This window comes from Gallus gallus, chromosome 1 (genome assembly GCF_016699485.2).
Source record: "Gallus gallus isolate bGalGal1 chromosome 1, bGalGal1.mat.broiler.GRCg7b, whole genome shotgun sequence".
NCBI classification, from domain to species: domain Eukaryota; kingdom Metazoa; phylum Chordata; class Aves; order Galliformes; family Phasianidae; genus Gallus; species Gallus gallus.
In genome coordinates, this window is record NC_052532.1 from 89,921,984 (window position 1) to 89,941,493 (window position 19,510).

At 35.8% G+C, this 19,510-nt stretch overlaps 1 protein-coding gene across 17 annotated transcripts in view; it reads left to right on the forward strand.

Annotated features, from left to right (window-relative positions):
- The window catches only part of ARL13B (ADP ribosylation factor like GTPase 13B), a 49,169-nt gene extending 30,313 nt beyond the window's left edge, over positions 1–18,856 (forward strand). For 11 of the 17 annotated variants that reach the window (XM_004938309.5, XM_046901757.1, XM_015297910.3 and 8 more), the window contains 7 exons: positions 4,078–4,183; positions 7,221–7,423; positions 8,846–8,942; positions 9,739–9,967; positions 10,727–10,843; positions 11,291–11,359; positions 16,822–18,856. In XM_004938309.5, the coding sequence (XP_004938366.1) occupies positions 4,078–4,183; positions 7,221–7,423; positions 8,846–8,942; positions 9,739–9,967; positions 10,727–10,843; positions 11,291–11,359; positions 16,822–16,898 (898 nt within the window). In that variant the 3' untranslated portion in view covers positions 16,899–18,856. Of the gene's footprint in view, positions 1–4,077; positions 4,184–7,220; positions 7,424–8,845; positions 8,943–9,738; positions 9,968–10,726; positions 10,844–11,290; positions 11,360–12,247; positions 12,292–12,750; positions 14,065–16,821 lie in introns of all 17 variants that reach the window. The other 6 variants (XM_046901772.1, XM_004938311.5, XR_005861272.2 and 3 more) reach the window with 5 other exon arrangements.
- Positions 18,857–19,510: the final 654 nt, after the last annotated feature.

Consider the following 19,510-nt stretch of genomic DNA (forward strand, 5'->3'; position numbering starts at 1 on the left):
TGTTATAACAGGATTTCTGTATTGAAAACAGAAGATAACTGTCCAAAAAGCAAATTGTATGCCGTTCAAAGTAATATAGGTTAAAAATCAGCAACATTACATTCTGCATCATCTGTGGTTTGTAGAATGTACAGTCCGGTGAAACATTGAATAGTACAGTTATTTAATCTTGAGGTTGAAAAGGAATAAGCTGTGCCAACAAAGTGTGTGTTCAGAAATATTTTCTTAGGTCAAGATAGGGATTGACAGCACTGCTGAGGAATGCTTTTTGAGACTAGGAAAAGTGCAGTAGGATTTTTAGACTGTGGCAAAGGTAGGCTAAATGGAGGGGAAAAGAAAAAGAAGGCAGAGGTAACTGTTTCCAGTCTTTTGATTTCTCTCTATAACATTCTTGAATTCTATTTCAGTTTTTCCCTAGTTTAGTTTCAGGCACGTTTAATAACCAAATACTGGGACGTTACTTGTTGTAGCTGTTCGTTGAGAAACAGTGCCAGACTAACATAAACACATTGAAAATGTCATCGGTTCTGTATATGAAGTGAGGAAGTGCGAAGTATTGTCTGCACTAAACCGCACAGAGTAAAAAATACTGTAGAATTACTATTTTTGTCAAGAAGTGGGAATGGATTATCAAACCAAGTGTTAACATATTGAGGAGAACTCTGTGCTCTTTCTAGCACTGCAGGCAAGTCAGCAAAGTTTTGATCATAGGTAGAATATAGGAGTTTTTATCCCCAAGCTGATGGTAAATATATAAACCTTTTTTGACTGTAAGTGGTTTTTAAGACTAATGAAGATCAAAAGAGAATGAGCTGTCAGGACATTTAAGAAGCTGTCTTTCCATGGTCTCCTTCATACACACTCCTTGAAAGGGAAGATCAGATAACGAATCATAGCACATGAAATTAATGGTGACAAGGAATGTTTTTTGGAGCTGCAAATATAATACAACTTTTATGGTTCTTTGAGGTTAAAAGCTCTGTTAGGATTATGATAATTAAGAACTGAGACTCTTATACTGCAATTCTGGAAAATAAGTAAGTATGTAGGTGGGCCTCATATGCTGACAAGTTTCTCTAACTATGGAGTGAATTCTTATCATTGTTTCCTCTCAGTAAGGAATATGATTAATCCTTACAAGCTTTGGCCAAACATTCCCTAGAAATGATGATGACAACTTGAGATTTCAGAAGAAAGACTGTGAAGTCTGGTTCTAAACCAATCTGCCATTGCCTTCACGGAGGCCAAATTGTTTGTGATTTTATCTAGAAAGTTGGTTCAGAGTTCTTCAGCAATAGATGAGTTGCTAAATTACAAAACAGTATTTTAGTGGAATTGCTTGACTACAGAGAAGCAAGTGCAGTTTTCTGTTTTCCTAGTACTATGAAAAATTCCTTTTATAGTTTTTGCACTTTGATTGTTTGGATTATGACAACTGTAGAAAGTACTGTTACCAATATTTGTAGAAATCAAAATCTCATTGCATGTTATATTTCAAAATGATCTATGAGGGCTGCTCCAAAAGTAATGCCTCCTATTTTATTACGTTCACCCATGATGTCAGAGGTGGCTGTTGGTATTGCAGTAGAGGTTGAACCTTCGCACCAATTTTCTGTTACATTTTGTTGTCATGTGACAAATAGCAGCAGGGGGGCAGCCTGACAGAATGTCATCTGACATGGAAGCGCAGATGAAGCAAAGATATGTCATTGAATTTTTCTATGCAGAAAAAATGGCACCCACTGACATTCATCAACACTTCTTGAAGGTCTATGGAGACCAAACAGTGGATGTGAGCACAGTGAGGTGGTGGATAACGCATTTCAGTGGTGGTGACAATGAACTGAAAGACAAGCCACAGTCTGGACAGTCTTGCACAACTGTCACGCCACAAAATGAAGAGCATCTCAATCAGCTCATCTGTGTGAGTTGGCTAAATGTGGTGACTATGCTGAAAAATAATGTTTTGTAGCGGAGAATATTCTCCATGAAGTAGTGTTATAGTGCTGTTTGTATCTGCTGTTGTTTCCATGGAAATAAATAGGAGACATTACTTTCAGAGTGACCTACATACACTGGTTAAGCATAAGCAGTACAGTTTTTCGTATATACAAATAGTAACTTTGAACATTAATAGTACTTTGCATATTTAATGCAAACACAGAAATTTTCTTACATGTTTTCTCTTCTTGTTGTTTTTGTTTGTTTAAAAATATACTTTGGATTTCCATCTTAATTTGTCCACTTGTTATAAATGTGCCTGTATTCATCAGTGTGACTGCAACTTTGCTTTTTTAACTTTTTTTTCTTGAGGAATACATGTGTCTGGCTAACACATTCTTAAATACTCAGGTAAACTTATTCACTTTGTTATATTTTTTCTGACTTTTTCTACTCATTAGGCTGGAGCACCTCTCCTATGAGGAAAGGTTGAGGGAACTAGGCTTGTTTAGCTAAGAGAAGTTTCCAGGGAGACCTCATTGTGGCCTTGCAATACTTGAAGGGAGCATATAAACAGGAGGGGGAACGGCTGTTTACATGGGTGGATAGTGATAGGACAAGGGAAAATGGTCTTAAACTGAGACAGGGGAGGTTTAGGTTAGATATTAGGAAGATGTTTTTCACACAGAGGGTGGTGACACTCTGGAACAGGTTGCCCAAGGACGCTGTGGATGTCCCATCCCTGGAGGCATTCAAGGCCAGGCTGGATGTGGCTCTGGGCAGCCTCGTTTGGTGGTTGACGACCCTGCACTTAGCAGGGGCGTTGAAACTACATGATCATTGTGGTCCTTTTCAACCCAGGCCGTTCTATGATTCTATGATTATTTCATGTAGACATTTCTTTTGCTTCTAAGAATTCTATTCATTTCTGTTGAACTTGAAATCTACAGGTATAGAAAACATTCAATAGGATAAATGTGTATTGCTAGAGAATGAGTGAGGAGAATTCACAGACTTTAGTCCATTTTGCTAAAGAAGTGTGACATACATGATCACAATGTCTATAATCCATCCTGCCTTCTTGGATGGTGACCTGCTTAAGTCCATTTTATTCAAGGAAGTGAGTTCTCAAGGATTGACAAGTTCTGTGTTTTTCATGAACATCGTTCCTTGAAATAGCTGAGAGAAATCCCCATCAGGGACAAAATTTCACCTTTCTGTGAGAAGTAGTTCTGTCAGGATTTTAGATTGGAAACATTTCCAATTCCGAATTATATAAACGAGATTTCAAATAAACATTAAAAATTTAGTCGTGATAAAAGGAAGTAGCTTTTGTGTTTATACTGTGGTGTAACCAGGAGTTTACTGAGGAGAATAATTTCAGCAGTACTGAAAGGATCATAACATCCTCTGTTTTCAGGGTAGCATACATATTCAAATGTGAAATAACAAAAAACATTCTTGGGGTAGTGAATCGGGTTGCATTTGTACTCTACAAAACACACATGACTGGTGCGGTTATGGAGGATGTGGAAGACATGTTGCTACCACGTCTCTTAGAAATAAGACAATAAAGGCAATTCATTTTACATTTCATTTGCTTTGTGAGTTACGCATTTCGTATATCTTCCTTTTCTTCTCTTGCTTTAATAATATAATATGTCTTCTAGAGCTATTCGTGCAAGTTCTGAGTTTTACTTACGAAGAGCAGGTTCAAGATACTACATACCAAGCTGTTTGGCAGCTGAGGAAAATTGTGGATAGGAGGCAGACCTGAGGTGATTGTGAAACAATATTATGTAGGAAACTGCAAGTGGTTTGGGAAGTTGAGAAGTTCTTAACTTTGATCCACAGACCGTAGCAGGTTATACTGGGTTGCCATAGATGAGCAGTATGGGAGCTGTCTTCTCAGCTGTAAAATATTAATTGCTTTGTCTGTGGGTGTGTAATAATTAATATTAGTGTCTCTGGTGAAAATGGTGTATGGTAGAAAGAACTAAGAATTATAGCTGGAGTAAGGCATTTTCTCTTTACTTTCTCCTTCATTTTCTTACTTCTGTCAGAAATGTAGTTTTGAAGATCTGATTTCTTCCATATTTCTGGATGCTGAGTATTTCCTTTTGATCTTTTCTTCAGGCTGGCAAATAAGCAGGACAGAGAAGGAGCTCTGTCAGAAGCAGATGTAATTGAGACCTTATCTCTGGAAAAGCTTGTCAATGAACACAAATGCCTGTGTCAGATTGTAAGTATATTTTAAGATGCTTCATTTTTTTATGCATACATGCTTGTAAGGAGGTAGGGAATTATGCCATTCAGCGTAACACTGTAACTAGAAGCTTGCAATCCCAGCAACAAGAATAACCTTTATGCAAACCCTGAAGAAATTTGCACCAGTTCTGTCTATTATCTTAGTTTTTCTCAGAGAAATAAGGTTAATCCTCACAGAAACAAGGTATTTTTTGCCATACATCTTCTCCTTGTTTAGATTCTGCGGAAGTGTAATTCATTCAAGATATAAGAGGTTAAAAATCAGTGGGTACTGCAAGTTGTAGGGCATTAGTGTCGTGCTTGTACTGAGCTCTGTGGCCTACGTAATGCTTGCAAGGAGGTAGGGGATTATGCTACATAGCATAAAAATGAAACAAGAAGCCTGCAATACCAGCAAAGATACAGTATGTACATCTGTATTTTTTGCAAGCGTATCTATTGTTCACCTTGATACTTGGCTTCTGGATTTGTTGAAGAAATCTCTACAAAGGTTGCCAAAGTGTACTTACTGGTCAACCTTGAAACCATGTAAAAATAATGGATTACTGATGTGGATATGCAGCAAGTTTAGTATTCCACCTCTTTAAAAAGAAGTAGAAAGTAAAATTTGCCTATGGTGACATTCAGGAAGGACCGCTGTTCAGTTGTAATGTTTGTCTCCTTTCTGTCCGTAGCTAAAACCTCATTTAGTCTGAGTTATCATCTGCCAAACAGTAAGAGTAAAGTAAATTAAGTCAAGTAAATTTAATTCCTGGTACTTCTAATTCCCAGCCCAGTAAACACAGAAAGGTCTAGTTAATATCTGTCCTAAAATAATTACATTTTAGATATAGTAGTCATGGTCATTTTTTAATCAACAAATCTGCTAATTTAAGTATTTGTGAGTTTCAACTGTATGATCTTTTTGTAATTGTCACATAAATATTTTAAGAATATTACGAATTATATAGAAACTAGTAAACAACATTGGAAGATGATTTTGAGTATACATTCCATCTGATATGTGGGTCTTAAAGTAAAAAAGATTTCTAATTCCGTAGGAAGAGTTGAAGTATTCATTGAGTAGCGCAGACGTAATGTTATTTTGTAGGAAGCTGTATTATAGCATAGCCACAGCTAGATTCATAGTGTCATTACCCTTTGAAGGCTTTTCTTCAGTCAGCAGTGACTGCACTGAGTATACAGCAGCAATCATAAAAATAAAAAGATCACAGTGTTGTTCTTGAGGGATTCCTGTGGCAATATTATTTTCTTACAAAGCGTTAACAATAGAAAAAACTTAAGAGATTCTAATGTATTTTTCCAGTACTTTAGAGTTACTTAATTTCTCGTTCTCCGTTTTCATCTTGAAACTAGACTGTGTACTCTGAGTCATTTCAGCTGAAAGCAGCTGTGAGAGTATTGCAAACTTCTTTATGAAGTATGAATCATAGAATCATAGAATGGCCTACATTGAAAAGGACCATAATGATCATCTAGTTTCAACCCCCAAGGAAAGGTTTTTTTTACTAGGATCTTTAAAGATAAACCTGGTCCCAAGCTTTTTCAGTATGATCATCCATGGGATGAATCTAAACGTGGGATTATGAACAAAAAAAGATTTAAATAAAATTAGGCAGGAATCAAATAAACTTTATTTTGATCCTCAATCAGCTTCCTTTGGGATTTTTATATTTCTCTGCAAAATTATTAAAGCAATTTGAGTCATTTGTCTCACTGTCATACAGTGTCAGTCAGAATGACCATTATCTTTTTTTTAATACTTCCATGTTTTCTGTATTTCTAAATGTCTATATTTTATACTTGAACTACTATAAAAGTAACCTTTGTGCAAGCCTAGAAGAAAATAGCCTGGTCTATTAGCTTCGTTTCTCAGAGATGTGCCTTCACATCTTCTCCCTGATAAGGTTTTGCTAGAGAATGCTGTGGTGTTCTGTGGTAAACAGCACTCGTATTTGAACCTTAGAATTGAGACACATCTCTTTTGTTCCAGTTAGAGCCAGTTATAGCTGTCTTCCTGATTACAAACACAAACAAAAAATTATTCTTTTCCTATTTGGAGTTTTCTCCTTTTTTTGAGGACTATTATCATAACTTCTTGACACTTTTTCATTTCAAGGAGAAACCCGCTCCTCTTCTTTCAACATGTTCTTACTAGCTATATGTAATAATCAATATTTTTCAAATTATTTTTCTGTTCCTCTTGATTCCTTCTAGTCAACCACTCTTACTTCAAGTGTTGCATCAAGTATTCTAAACTAATTTAGCAAAATTTTGCACCTGTTTTTCCAATAGAGTTGCCCACTTGTGTCTCTTGTTTGTTTATGAGAGTATCATAATGGAAGTTTTATTCCAGTCAAAATGAATGTTTTACTTCACTCCTCTCCTGATCTGAGAAATTGAAGAGGTTTGAGTTTTTCTGACAAATTCAGATAGGATTTTATTAATCTTCTAAATGCTTGTGAGTAACTTAAACATTTATTTCATGAACTGAAGCCAAACTGATGATTCCCTTGGATCTCTGTTTCTTCCTTTTTTTTCCATTTTACTAGATAAATATAGTTTAGGCTATTATAAAGCACCAGCAAGATAGAAAATACATATTTGAGGTTGATAAAATGCTTATATTCCTATGGAGATGCATAGGTTGTTGAAATAAGAATAAAAATAGATGTGTAAATAACTAATGGATATGTATGTAACTGGTGAATACATGTGTTTATTTGGAGGTAGATATGCAAACATTTTTCTGAGCAGCAGTTAGTATTGCCAAAATGGGACTGGAAATACAGGAATTTGGTAGATCTGATGTGATTTGTATCTTAGCAAAAAATACACCTACATTTATACAATAACTAAATGCAGATTTATTTCTCATACTTATTAATGTTTTGCAAGCTTAAGATCAACAGTATTTGCTTGGCTGAGACCACGTATTTGGTGAAGTAATCTGAATTGCAAATAATTAAATAATTCCCCCCCCCCCTTTTTTTTCCTTCTTATGTTTACAGGAACCTTGCTCAGCTGTCATGGGCTATGGGAAAAAAATTGATAAATCAATTAAAAAGGGTTTATATTGGCTTCTACATATCATAGCAAAAGATTTTGATGCCTTAAATGAGCGCATCCAAAGAGATACTACAGAACAAAAAGCATATGAGGAACAAAAGAAACGAGAACGAGCTGAGCGAGTGAGAAGGATACGAGAAGAAAGGTACTTTTCTCCTTCCTCCCTTCCCTCCCTCTCTAGGATATGTGATTAATTCTTGTACATAGAGCTTATGGGGAGCTTACTGTGATAGATTTAAAGCTTCAAGCCAAGAGCTTACATATTGGAAGTAAGGACCTGAATGCCAAACTTTTTCTTTAAGACCTACAAGTTTTTTGCCTGTTTCAGTCCTTTTTTTTCTTTCTTTCTTTTTTTTTTTCATACTGGAGTGAGAACTGCAAGGCAATTTGTGGAATATATTTGGTCTTGCTGATAGAACTTCACAGGACTCTAACAAAAAAAATATATATAGTCTCTTAATATACCTTCAGGTGTGTCCCAAAATAACCTTAAACTTTACTTAACACTATGCCTAATACACTTTAGGATATCCAGCCCACAAGGCACGGAGGGAACTTAAGATGATGCAGGGAAGCAGGGACTCATGATCTGACAAACCTGATCTATTTGTAGGTGTCCTTGTTCATTGCAGGGAAGTTGGCTAGATGACCTTCGAAGGTCCCTTCCAAATCACATGATTCTATGATTGCATCTGAGCATTGATTACTTTCCTCCCAAGGCCGTTACAGTTGACAGCAGCCTACCAGGGTTCCTATTAGAAACTGTTGTGAATCATTTTTACTGGAGCATTATTATAAAATGCTCTAAGTGCCCATTTTCTCTCTGTCTGCCCTAAAAACGTAGAGACATGCAAGCCTCAGTTATTGTGAGAAGGAACTGTGAAGCTACTGTGAAGTCTCTGGATTTGTGCCCTTACTGATTTGGTTTGATTTTCTCAACTTTTCTGACTCTTGCTGAAACAAATCATTTTACCTGTTACTATGTGAGTAGTAACAGATATATGAGCACTGAATAGTTTGTCAGCTGTTCTCCTTTCTGTATGTTAAGACAATTTAGAGTGATGAGAAACAAAATGTGTTAAATACTGAAGAAGATGTTCTAGATAGTCTGGTTTCTCAGCATATCAATTTTCTTAGTAGTTGAATAGCACGAAATAATACTTGTGGAAGATTAACAGTGCTGATATTTCATCATACTGCTGAACCATCAAATTCTTTATTACAGAAGTATTCTGTCACATGCCTGGTCCTTAGAAACTGCAGGCTTTCTGAAGTGCTCCTTGAGTATTCTGGCACGTAACAACATGTATTTTTACCTCTGCTATAATGTATTCTTATGTTCTATTGATGTTAGCCTGTTACTTTGATTTTTGTAGAATGTATTTCAAAATAGAGAAAGATGCTGTAAAAATCAACTGGCGTATCCTGGAGGATGAGTTAGATGACCTAATAACTGTTCTCTATTTTGTAAAATTTATAACCTGGTTACTTCATAATTCTTTGTTCATCTTTCTCCTCTACCCACAAAACACGCTGTAACAATAACAAAATAATATCAACTAAAAAGGGAAAGAGAAGAAGGAAGAAGTGTCCATGATGAGGAGGACCCTGAGCCTGGGAATTCTGAAAACCCTTTCCAGCCTATAGCTGCAGTAATCTCTGAGGTATGAGAATATGTGGAAATCTGGATCATTTTAGACCTTCTAACAAATGTCTGAGAGGTAATAAGAAAAGTGGTTTCTTTGAAAGAATTGCTCTAAGGCTGTACACACAGCAATTTATGTTTTGTTTTTTTTTTTAATCTTGGCACTCTTGTTTTCTGTGCAATGAATCAATGCTTTCATGTTAAGAAAACCCCCTAGTATTGGTTTAAGGGGGAAAAAATCGAAGACAGTAAAATAGTCACATTGAAAACGTTTGATTGAAAATATTTCCTGATTAAACTATTGGACGTTCAGGACTGGAAAATATTCCAAGTCTGACGATTTCTCATAGTGTTTTGGTGTTGTAGTTACTTAGATAAAATCTCCCTGCCTACTTCAGCTTCTTAGATTTCTCAGCACAACCTTTTCTTTTTGAAAATAAATAGGAAAAAATTTGCTTAGGACTACTGTTCTTGTATATGTATCTAGTGTCTTTCCTCATCTAACCAAAAAATAAAAACAAAGCAAGAAAACAGGCTGTAAAGCTCTGTCAGTCATATGTAAGTGGATGTCAATATATAAATCTAAAGACAGTTTCTTTTTGCTGTAAGTCCCTTGTCTTTTTTTCCTTCTTGCGCCACTCTGGGTAGCGTAATGGAGATGTTACCTTCTTCAGTCATTGTTTGAAAACAGTTTGTGTGCTATATGTGAAACGTTAAAAAAAAAAAAGGTACTTAAGGAATATTTTCTTATATTATTAGTTTACAGCATTAGAAGTTATAAAAACAAAATAAAATATTATCATTATTATTATTAGAATGAAAAACAAATTGAGAAGGAAAAGAAGTGGCAAAGGTTGGAGGCTGAAAAAGCTACTGTTGTCTCAAAATCTCAAACAGAACAGGAACAAATGGATGCTCAGCAATTATCAACTAACAGTAGTCAAAAAACAAATGATAGCAGACTAGAAACATGCAATTCTACGACTGCACAACATTTTCAGCATGAAGAAAATGAGCAACAAACCTCAGAAAGCCTTGACTCCGGTAACTCTGCTTTCTTTTAATGTTTCATTTAATGTTGTTTTTCACACATTTCTTCTCTATTTCTGTATTACTTTTCAAGATACTATATGTTAATTGAATCTATTGAAAACGCACCATTCAGTTATTGAATTGAAAAATCTACTTTTAAAAAGTATGGATTTGCTGTTTTGGCAGATACTACTAGAGGGAATGGCCTCAAGTTGTGCCAGGGGAAATTCAGGTTGGACCTTAAGAAATCCTTCCTCTCCGAGAGAGTGGTCAGGCATTGGAACAGGCTGCCCGGGGAGGTGGTGGAGTCACCATCCCTGGCGGTGTTCAAGAGATGTTCAAATGTTGTTGTACTGAGTGTATGTTGTTGTACTGGGTGTAGTGGGAAATACTGGTGGTATGTGGATGGTTGAACTGGATGATCCTGGAGGTCTTTTCCAACCTTGGTGATTCTATGATTCTATGATTACAGCTAAAACTGGGTCCTTTGTTATCATAATCTAATATGTGATCCAGTTGCCATCACTACCAAGCTAAGATGAATTTGTTTATTACAATGTAGAGTTTGCATTTATTTTATGCATACAATAACAAAGCATTCTCTGTACGTTGTACATTTCACAAACTTCTGTTGTACTGTGCAAATCTACACTGAAAATGCTCATGTGTGTCACCCCAATAATCATATTAAAAGATGATTTAACATATTCTCTGAATATAACTGTATGGTATGTAATTATTTATTCATTTAATTATTTCTGTTTCATATAGATAACAGTAAGAAGAAAAATAAAAAAACAAAATTAAAAAGAGGCCACAGAGTAGAACCCATTAATGGAGATGATACAGTCGCCCCAAATCCTACACCACCACCATCTCTTCCACCAGGTAAATGTACTAATAAACAATAACTGATGTCTCAATCTGTGGTTTTTAAACTTCTGAATTATTTATATGTCACTGATGAAACTGATATGATCTTCACACAGAGATATACTGCCAAAACTTCTTCTCTAAGAAATCTCTGATGTAGTTTCGCACTTCAGTGTGAAGTTTTAGCAGTATTGATTTCATTCATACCATGGGGGGAAGTTGTTATTTTCATAAGCACAGAAGAAAAAAAAAATAGATTAATATCAGTGAGTAATCAAAATATCAGTATTTTTAAGGGTGGATTGTTTATTTTAAAATTATCTAACTGGTATCCATCAAATATATGATACATTTTTTTTTTTCATTTTTAAATGCTTTGAATTCTCCTAAAGGAACTGGTGTCCATAAATTTTTCTCAGAATCAAGTAGAGATGTATTTTGACAGTCTTTGTTTTTCTTTAGTTGGCTGGGGAACTCCTAAACTTAATAGACTTCGAAAACTCGAGCCTCTTGGTGAAACACATCATACTGGTAATTTAAAATATTTTGGATTTTGAACTTTCTTAAAGCATTCTCCATTGTTCATTCACTTCTACAGTCATTTCATTCTTTGTTTTTTTTTTCTGTTTGTTTTTTTGTATTTTTTAATTTTTAATGTCAGTTTTCTTTGACCAAAAGCTAATCCTATAACTTAGTTGAAAGTATCTTTTTTGATTTTTCAAGTCTCGTATCTTTTTTCTCTTTTTTTTTTTTTTTTTTAACCAAAGATGTAAGTTCTCTCAGATTCACTTGCAAAATTTAATATGGTATTGGATGTTAAAAGCTACTTGATATTTGCTCAAACAGCATGAACCTAAATATTATAAAAATGCATATTACAAACAGTAGCAGCATAGTTACTTTAGGTGTGCAAACACATACTGCATTCAAGATATAAGTGGGCAAACCATGCATTCTCAGTTTTAGATGAAAAAATCTTCATTTTTCTTACGTTTTTTATTTTTCAATTTTTCAAAAAACAAGTGAATATGAAGACATTTGGACTAGTATGAGAGGAAGATAAGCAGACTAAAGCAATGGACACACTTGATCAAAGAAAGCATTAATTCAGGAGTTTATAGAGAAAAGAGATTGATGCTTTTGATCCTTGAATTAATCATTTCAAGCCATGGTTAAGGTCATGTAGTAGAGCACCATGTGGACATACCTGCTGAATTTCTGAAGCAACAGAATGTGCAGCTTCTCTGCAATGGATAACCAACACACAAATAAGCAAACATTGCCTAAAGGGGAATTAAAATCTCTGAGACTACATATTTATTTTCCAAAGGAATGTACATAAAATGTAGTCTGTAGTCTGCATTTCAGAAAATTTTAATCATAAGGCCATTTTTCTGCTTTTTTTTTTTTTCTTTTTAGGAATGTAGAGAAAAGAAGGCAAGAAAGAAAATCTAGATGAAGAGGTAGGGAGGGGAAGAAAGGGAAGTGGTGTTAATTGTTTTTTCTTAATTTTTATTTTTAACTCAATTTATGCCTAAGGGAGGTGTCACATTTTGTAGGAAGAGGGTGGACAAAGAAGAAAAAAAAATTAAGCTAGTTTCCCTACTCATAGGTGTGTAAGATCAGTGACCTAAGATCTGTGCTTCTTTAGTTTATTTGTAAAGTAGAAATAATAATGAAAATATTTTGGAATCTAAAGATAGAAAACACACTGGCAGGGGAACAATCTAATGACCAGAGATAACCACTGAGGCTAGAGGAAACTTAGAGCGCTCAGAACTTTGCAGATTAAGAACACTGCCTGTGCTTCTGTGAGACATTTGTTTTGTCAGAAATTTTGTTAATTAACAGGAACAGCATGGAGCAGTAAAATGCATTTGTTGAGCTATTTCAGCTTTTTTTTTTTTTTAACTTTTTTTTAGAAGTTATTTCCAACAACCTGCCAGTATGGAGTCTCAATGGATGCTCTTTTAACCAACACTGAAAAAAACCTTCACTTTCTCTTTAATTGGATGTTAAAGAAAAAAGTAAAGTCCTTCATTAGCCTCTCTCTTTCTTCATCTTTTTTGAACATTGCCATTTTACTATCTGGATAAGAATTTCATATATCTCTGTTCCATCTTTGTCACTATTTATGAAGTGACCATCCCCATCAAATAGTGAACCAGCATTATCACTGGTCCTTCCTTTGCTGTTAACATATTTTTTTAAAGCCCTCTTTGTTGTCCCTCACAGTACATTGGCCACACAATTTTCTCTCTAAAATGGATAACAGCAATTTGCCCAACCTCACTGCCAGTGGTGATATACTTTCTTTTTCCATCTACGCTCCATAAGAAACTCCTTGCTTAGACAAGCCAGCCTTCTGCCTTTGCCTACATGACTTCTGACTACTGTAATTGCTTGTTCCTGTGCTCTTAAGAAGCGATACTTAAAAAGTGTCCAGTATTGATGGACACCAAGGCCTTCAAATGTATTTTACTAGGGGACCTTGCCAGCTAGTTCACTGAGCAGCCTGAACTCTGCTCTCCCCATATCCAGGATTGAAGTTTTGGTGTCAATTTTCCTCCTATCATAAAAGATGTTAGATTCAACTACATCATGGTCACTATGGCCAAGATGGTCATCATTTGCCACTTCACCCATGAGACCCTCTATGTTTGCAAGCAACAAAACTAGGAGAGGACTTTGCCAACTTGGCTCCCTTAGAACCAGTACCATGAAGTTATCGTCAAGATATTTTAGGAATCTCCTGTACCTGTTTATATCAGCTGTGTGGTATTTCCAGTTAGCATCTGGCAAGTTGAAGTCACCCTTTAGGACAAGGGTGGATGATCTAGAGGTATCTCTTAGTTCCTTGAAGAACAGTTCCTCAACATCATCATCCTGGCTGAGTGGCCTATAGCAGACTCCCACAGTGACAGGTGCTTTATTTGCTTCATCTTTCGTCCTTACCCAATCCATCCCCTCCCTCACACACAGCCACCTCCTGCCTCATCTGCCATCCTTGTCCCTGCTGAAGAGCCCAGAATTGTCCATTGTGACACACTGCTCACAGAACTCATCCCACTATGTTCCACATCTGTTGATTATGTCGTAGTTCTGAGATTGAGCCAAGGCTCCTAGCTTGATTTCATGATAATTGATGGCAAGTGTCTTGAAGGCACAATTGGTGATGAAGGCTTATAGGTTTTCTTTTTTGTTGTTTTTTTTAATTTTCTTCAGCTGAGACTTTGGTAAGGCTTTATTTCTCTGCTATTTTAAGTATTTAAGTTAAAGACTACATTTAAAAGTTCAGTGAGCTTTGTTTCTGCACAGAGGTTATTTTCAGGAGCGCTCTCAACGTCCATGTCCAAGAGCATATATAACTGGATCATTTGATAGCTCTTCAATATTAGTCAAGAAACAAACCCTCTTATGCTTCAAAACTAGTTTTTATACTGTTTGTTTCTGCCAGTCAATGAAAAGACACAGGAAAAGATGTCCCAGAATTCGGGTATAATCTAGTATAAGGTTTAGGACTTCAGGATAGCAGTTATTTCTCTGCTTTTGTATTATTATTTTTAAGTGAGACAGAGATGTAGAATCATAGAATTGCTCAGGTTGGAAAAGACCTTAAAGATCATCGAGTCCAACCGCAACCTAACCATACCACCCTAACTCTTAACAACCCTCTGCTAAACCATGTCCCTGACCACCACATCCAAACAGTTTTTAAACACACCTGGGGATGGTGACTCAACCACCTCCCTGGGCAGCCTATTCCAGTGCTTAACAACCCTTTCTGTAAAGAAGTTTTTCCTGATATCCAACCTAAACTACTCTGGTGCAACTTGAAGCCATTTCCCCTCGTCTTGTCACCTGTCACCAGTGAGAAGAGACCAACCCCGCTCTAGCGGTAAGCACCTTTCAGGTATTGGAAGAGAGCAATAAGGTCTTCACTCAGCCTCCTTTTCCCCAGACTAAACAGCCCCAGCTCCTTCAGTCTCTCCTCATAGGGCATATTCTCCAAGCCCATCACAAGCCTTGTTGCCCTTCTTTGGACCTGCTCCAGCACCTCAATGCCCTTTCTGTACTGAGGTGCCCAAAACTGAACACAGTTGTACTACTGGTACTGCTGCAGAAATACACAAAACTAGTGTCGTGTGAGGTGAAAACAACAATGCAGAGGTCTGTTTTTAATGCTAGGTGTTATCAGAAATGTAAATCCATCTTAATAATTTAAAGTGCAAACTGAAAAGTGTGTTAGTTATTGGACTATGTAGGACATACATTGTGTCATTTTGTGTCATTCGTAGCAGAGAACGTTGTGCTGGATGTTTAGGCAAAGTTAACAAGCAGTATAGTAAACCATTTCAATCTTTAATTGTACTGTTACTTTCACTAAGGACTGCAATTTTTCCTGTCATGGTAATGATTCTAGCACAACACTTGGTAGTATATGTTTATTGCCACTGGAGGATGCATTTGCAGGAATGATGAACCTGTCTTACCTATAATAGGAGCTAAAATTGTCTGCCAGTCCTAAAGTTGCCTGTCAGACCTCAAAAAGCTGACAGTAATAAAACATCCATTGTACATGTTTTCATCTACCCTGCAATCATTTTTTGCAGTTCTGTTGCTTTTCACATACTGATGGAACACTGAATTAGCTCCATTAAAGTCCAGGGATTCCAACAGTACAGAAGTTTTATCATTTTGCCTATTGAATGCAATGATAACTAAAAGCTTAATCCTGCAGACACATGTATGTATTCTTAGAGCAATGTAATACAACTTGTTCTTGTTAATTTTAGCTCAGAAATGCAGTTCTAATTCAAGTTATTCCATGTTCAGAACAAGTGTAATACAGCCTTTATTGGAAAACTATGCTCTGTTAAAGTTGAATTTTGTGTTTGGTGGCATGTTGTTAAAGCTTTGTTGGGGAGGAAATTGTCCATGTAACTGAAGCTGAGATGTGAATAATTCAAAAAGCTACTTAGGTTTTCTTGTTTTATACCTGCTTCCTCTTACCATCTTGTTTTTTTTTCTCTTTTGTGAAACATTTTGTATGTACCACTCTGCATGGTTTGTGTCTTGTTTCTTCTTTCTTTTATATCACTAGCAAATATATAAGGATGATGCTTGTTCTCTTCTGGTGTACTTAATAGCTTTGTCTTGAATGATTTTCCTCCTTTAAATTCCTTTATTGGCAACAGGCAACGTTACACCTACATCTAAAAATTCATAATATAGTTCTTCTAGAAAATTAGTATGCTTTTCAAGATAGATGCCATGCATAAATGGTAATCAAATTTTGGATGCTGCTTAGTGTTACTGTCACTTAACACTTGATTGCAATGACTGCACTGAATACACTAAAATTCAAATTTTTATACTTCATTTTCTCTGTTGCCAGTTCTATATTTTGCATGTTTCGTGCCCTATATTTAGGATCATAGAATGGCCTGGGTTGAAAAGGACCTCAAAGATCATGTAGTTTCAACCCCCCTGCTATGTGCAGGGTCGCCAACCAGCAGACCAGGCTGCCCAGAGCCACATCCAGCCTGGCCTTGAATGCCTCCAGGGATGGCGCATCCACAACCTCCTTGGGCAACCTGTTCCAGTGCGGCACCACCCTGTGTGAAAAACTTCCTTCCAGTATCCAACCCAAACCTCCACTGTCTCAGTTTAAAACCATTCCCCCTTGTTCTATCACTATCCACCCTCGTAAACAGTTCTTTACGGGATGTTTGTAGATTACTTCTGGACATGATCTTCCAAGTGCTGATCCATGTTTAACAAAATGTAATTAAATGTGTTTTTTGGACATTACACCGTCAGCTGTTATCACTATGCTTGAATGTTGCTTTGTAGGAATTAGCTCTAAACATGTAAGCTATCTAGCTTTCAATATGGAAACAATGTTTGTCCTTATTTAAGCAGTTCATTAAGCAAAGGAGATGGTAAACATCTATTTAATGTGTTTTTCTTCTCTGGCATTTTTTATACAGATTTTTATGGAAAACCTCTGCCCCCATTGACTGTACGCCAAAGACCAAACAGTGATACCCATGATGTCATTGCTTAACTGGATCCCAGAAAACAATGAAAAAACATGGTCAAGAGATTGTATTATAAATGGGTTTTGTCCACAAAGGAAAATTTTAAAAATGACGGTCTGTCAGCTTCTTGGAAAGTAAAAATTTGGTAACAATTAAACACGGAGTTCATTCTATTGTACTTTGTCATTTACTTTTCACATCACCAGCACTTCAGGGTGAAGAAAGCATGAAAGCAAGGAAGATCTGTGTTTTCATGGAAGCTCCTATGAACATAGTACGGAAAACATGTTGGGTTTACTTGTGAAAATGCACAGCTATAAACCTGAAGAAAAATTCCTTCAAGATGATATAATATTGGATTTTATGTTCTCATTGAAGCCTTTCACCAGGTGCTGTGCAGTGGTTGATATTTTTGCAGTTAATAAATGGTTCTAATGCATTTTTTTATGTATGTTAGGGTGAATAGGCAGGTTACGCAACAAATATCAAGTATATTTTTCTAACTTTTTATAAAAGTATTTGAAAGTATGTGTGGATTTTCCTACCTACTACCAATAAAATGATACCCAGAAAGCATGAGAAAGCTGATACCTAAATACATGCAAGTAAAATGTGTTCGAGTCTTAACATTTTTTCTACAGTAGCAATACCTCTCATTAGGGATTATGGGGAAGTTTAATATAAATACATTTTTTACAAAATTATGCTATTTGAATCGCCTGATTTATTTCTTATGTGTTGTTGTTTTAGTTTTGTTAACTGAGTTGGGTGTAGGTAATAAGTTCAGTTTGGAAAATAGAGCTGAATATTATATTGTCTGTTACAACATACAATAAAATTGCACATTGTGAAAGTTTTGCACTAATTCAGTCATCAGTTCTGATGGAAAACTGAATTATCCAATATGCATTTAAGCTCCAGCACTTTTTAATCTCACTAATAGTAAAATGCCATATTGAAAACAAAAGAATCCCCGGAATTTTAAGGAGTTATATAATGTCCCTGTGTAGTGTTTTAATTTACATTAGAAAAATCAAATAACAGGGATATATAAAACAGGTTAGAAATGGTTATGTTGTGTGGTTCCTGACATGCCCTATATGCTGTCTTTCCTCTTACTTTGGAGACAACCATTGGTATATTATATAAAATTATATAGCTGTGCCACTTCATTACAAGGATGGAACCCCCCTTCAGAGTCTTTTTAAGAAGTGCCCTTCACTGATTTTCCATTCTGCTCTCATCTTCCATAATGTGATATTATCTAATGATTTGAGTAGAAGTTACATTAATGCGATGTATTCAGCACTTTGACATTAAAAATCTTTGCCACATACCCACAATGTCAGTAAGTTACACAAATAAATATACCATATTGAAATGACATGATTAATTAAGATTTTAGAAGAGTATGTTTGAGTGGAAAAAAGAATCCGTCTTAAGAATACTAAGTTTGGATTGGGTAGAGAGGAGTATTCCAAGCTTGCAAATTTAGCATACGGATGAAACAATTTGTATGTAACTGTCAGCATGAGAATACTTTTCTTGTATTCTAATAGTGTAATATGGTTCAGTTTGATGATCTGGGGGACTTAGTCATTTTCACTTTAAAGAAATGTGATACTTAGTGGAGGAAGGATTGAATATTTTTTTATAGGTACGATCCCAATCTTAACCATCTTTTACTCTGTTACCACTTCATTATTTTGGCTTCAAGACTCCATTTTTGCTTTTTACAGTTTCAGTTTCTAGAAATGCATTACCCTTTTATATTAACACTAATAAAAAATAAATTAATGGAAGTCTTTATTAAAAAAAAAATAAAGCTAAATACTGCTGTGGAAACAAAATTTGAGAAACTGAAAGGTAAGATGTTGTTACTTATGTGTGAAATGTGTGCTAAGCGTGTTATGCGTGTGGACACGTGTATCAGTTTTGTTTCTGCTTTCAAAATGATCTGTACCAATAAATGACCAAAGTACTACGATTGTTTCATACCGTTTTGTTTATTAAAATGTATTGACCACAGTAGCTTTTTCTTTTTTATGTTACTTTGATTTTTTTATTTGCTCAAGATTGCATTTATATACACACTAAAACTAATGTACAGCATCAACATTTCCCATATTATCATAATTTTTATTTCTAGGGCAAAAACAGTCAAAAATATTTTATGCCTGCAAGCCTCATTGGCATTGCAAGTATATAAAGCTCTAAATTTTAAAAGCAAATGTAGTTTGGAGATGTTTATCCTAGGATAGAAGAATTCCCCCCCTTCAGATAAACTATTTCCTTACCCAGGATTGCTCTGACAACTGCTCTGTGGTAAAAAGGCCTGCACTTTTTACAAAACTTAGGGAAATGAGCCACAGAAAGGTTGATGATCTGTTTATACTCCTCACTGAATATGAATTTAACATAACTTCAAGTTATTTTCCTCTTGGGCTAGTGGAACGACTGAAGTCGAGGTAAATGCAGAGTGAGAACTGTAAGGTGTGCTTCCCTCACCCCACAGCTTCCTCCTACATCCTGGACACTCCACACAAAGCCTTTCTCAGGCACATAATGAGCACAGTACTAATTACATTCAAGGACTCTAAGGCAGGTATTGAGCATGGTACTGGTCACACTTAATGCC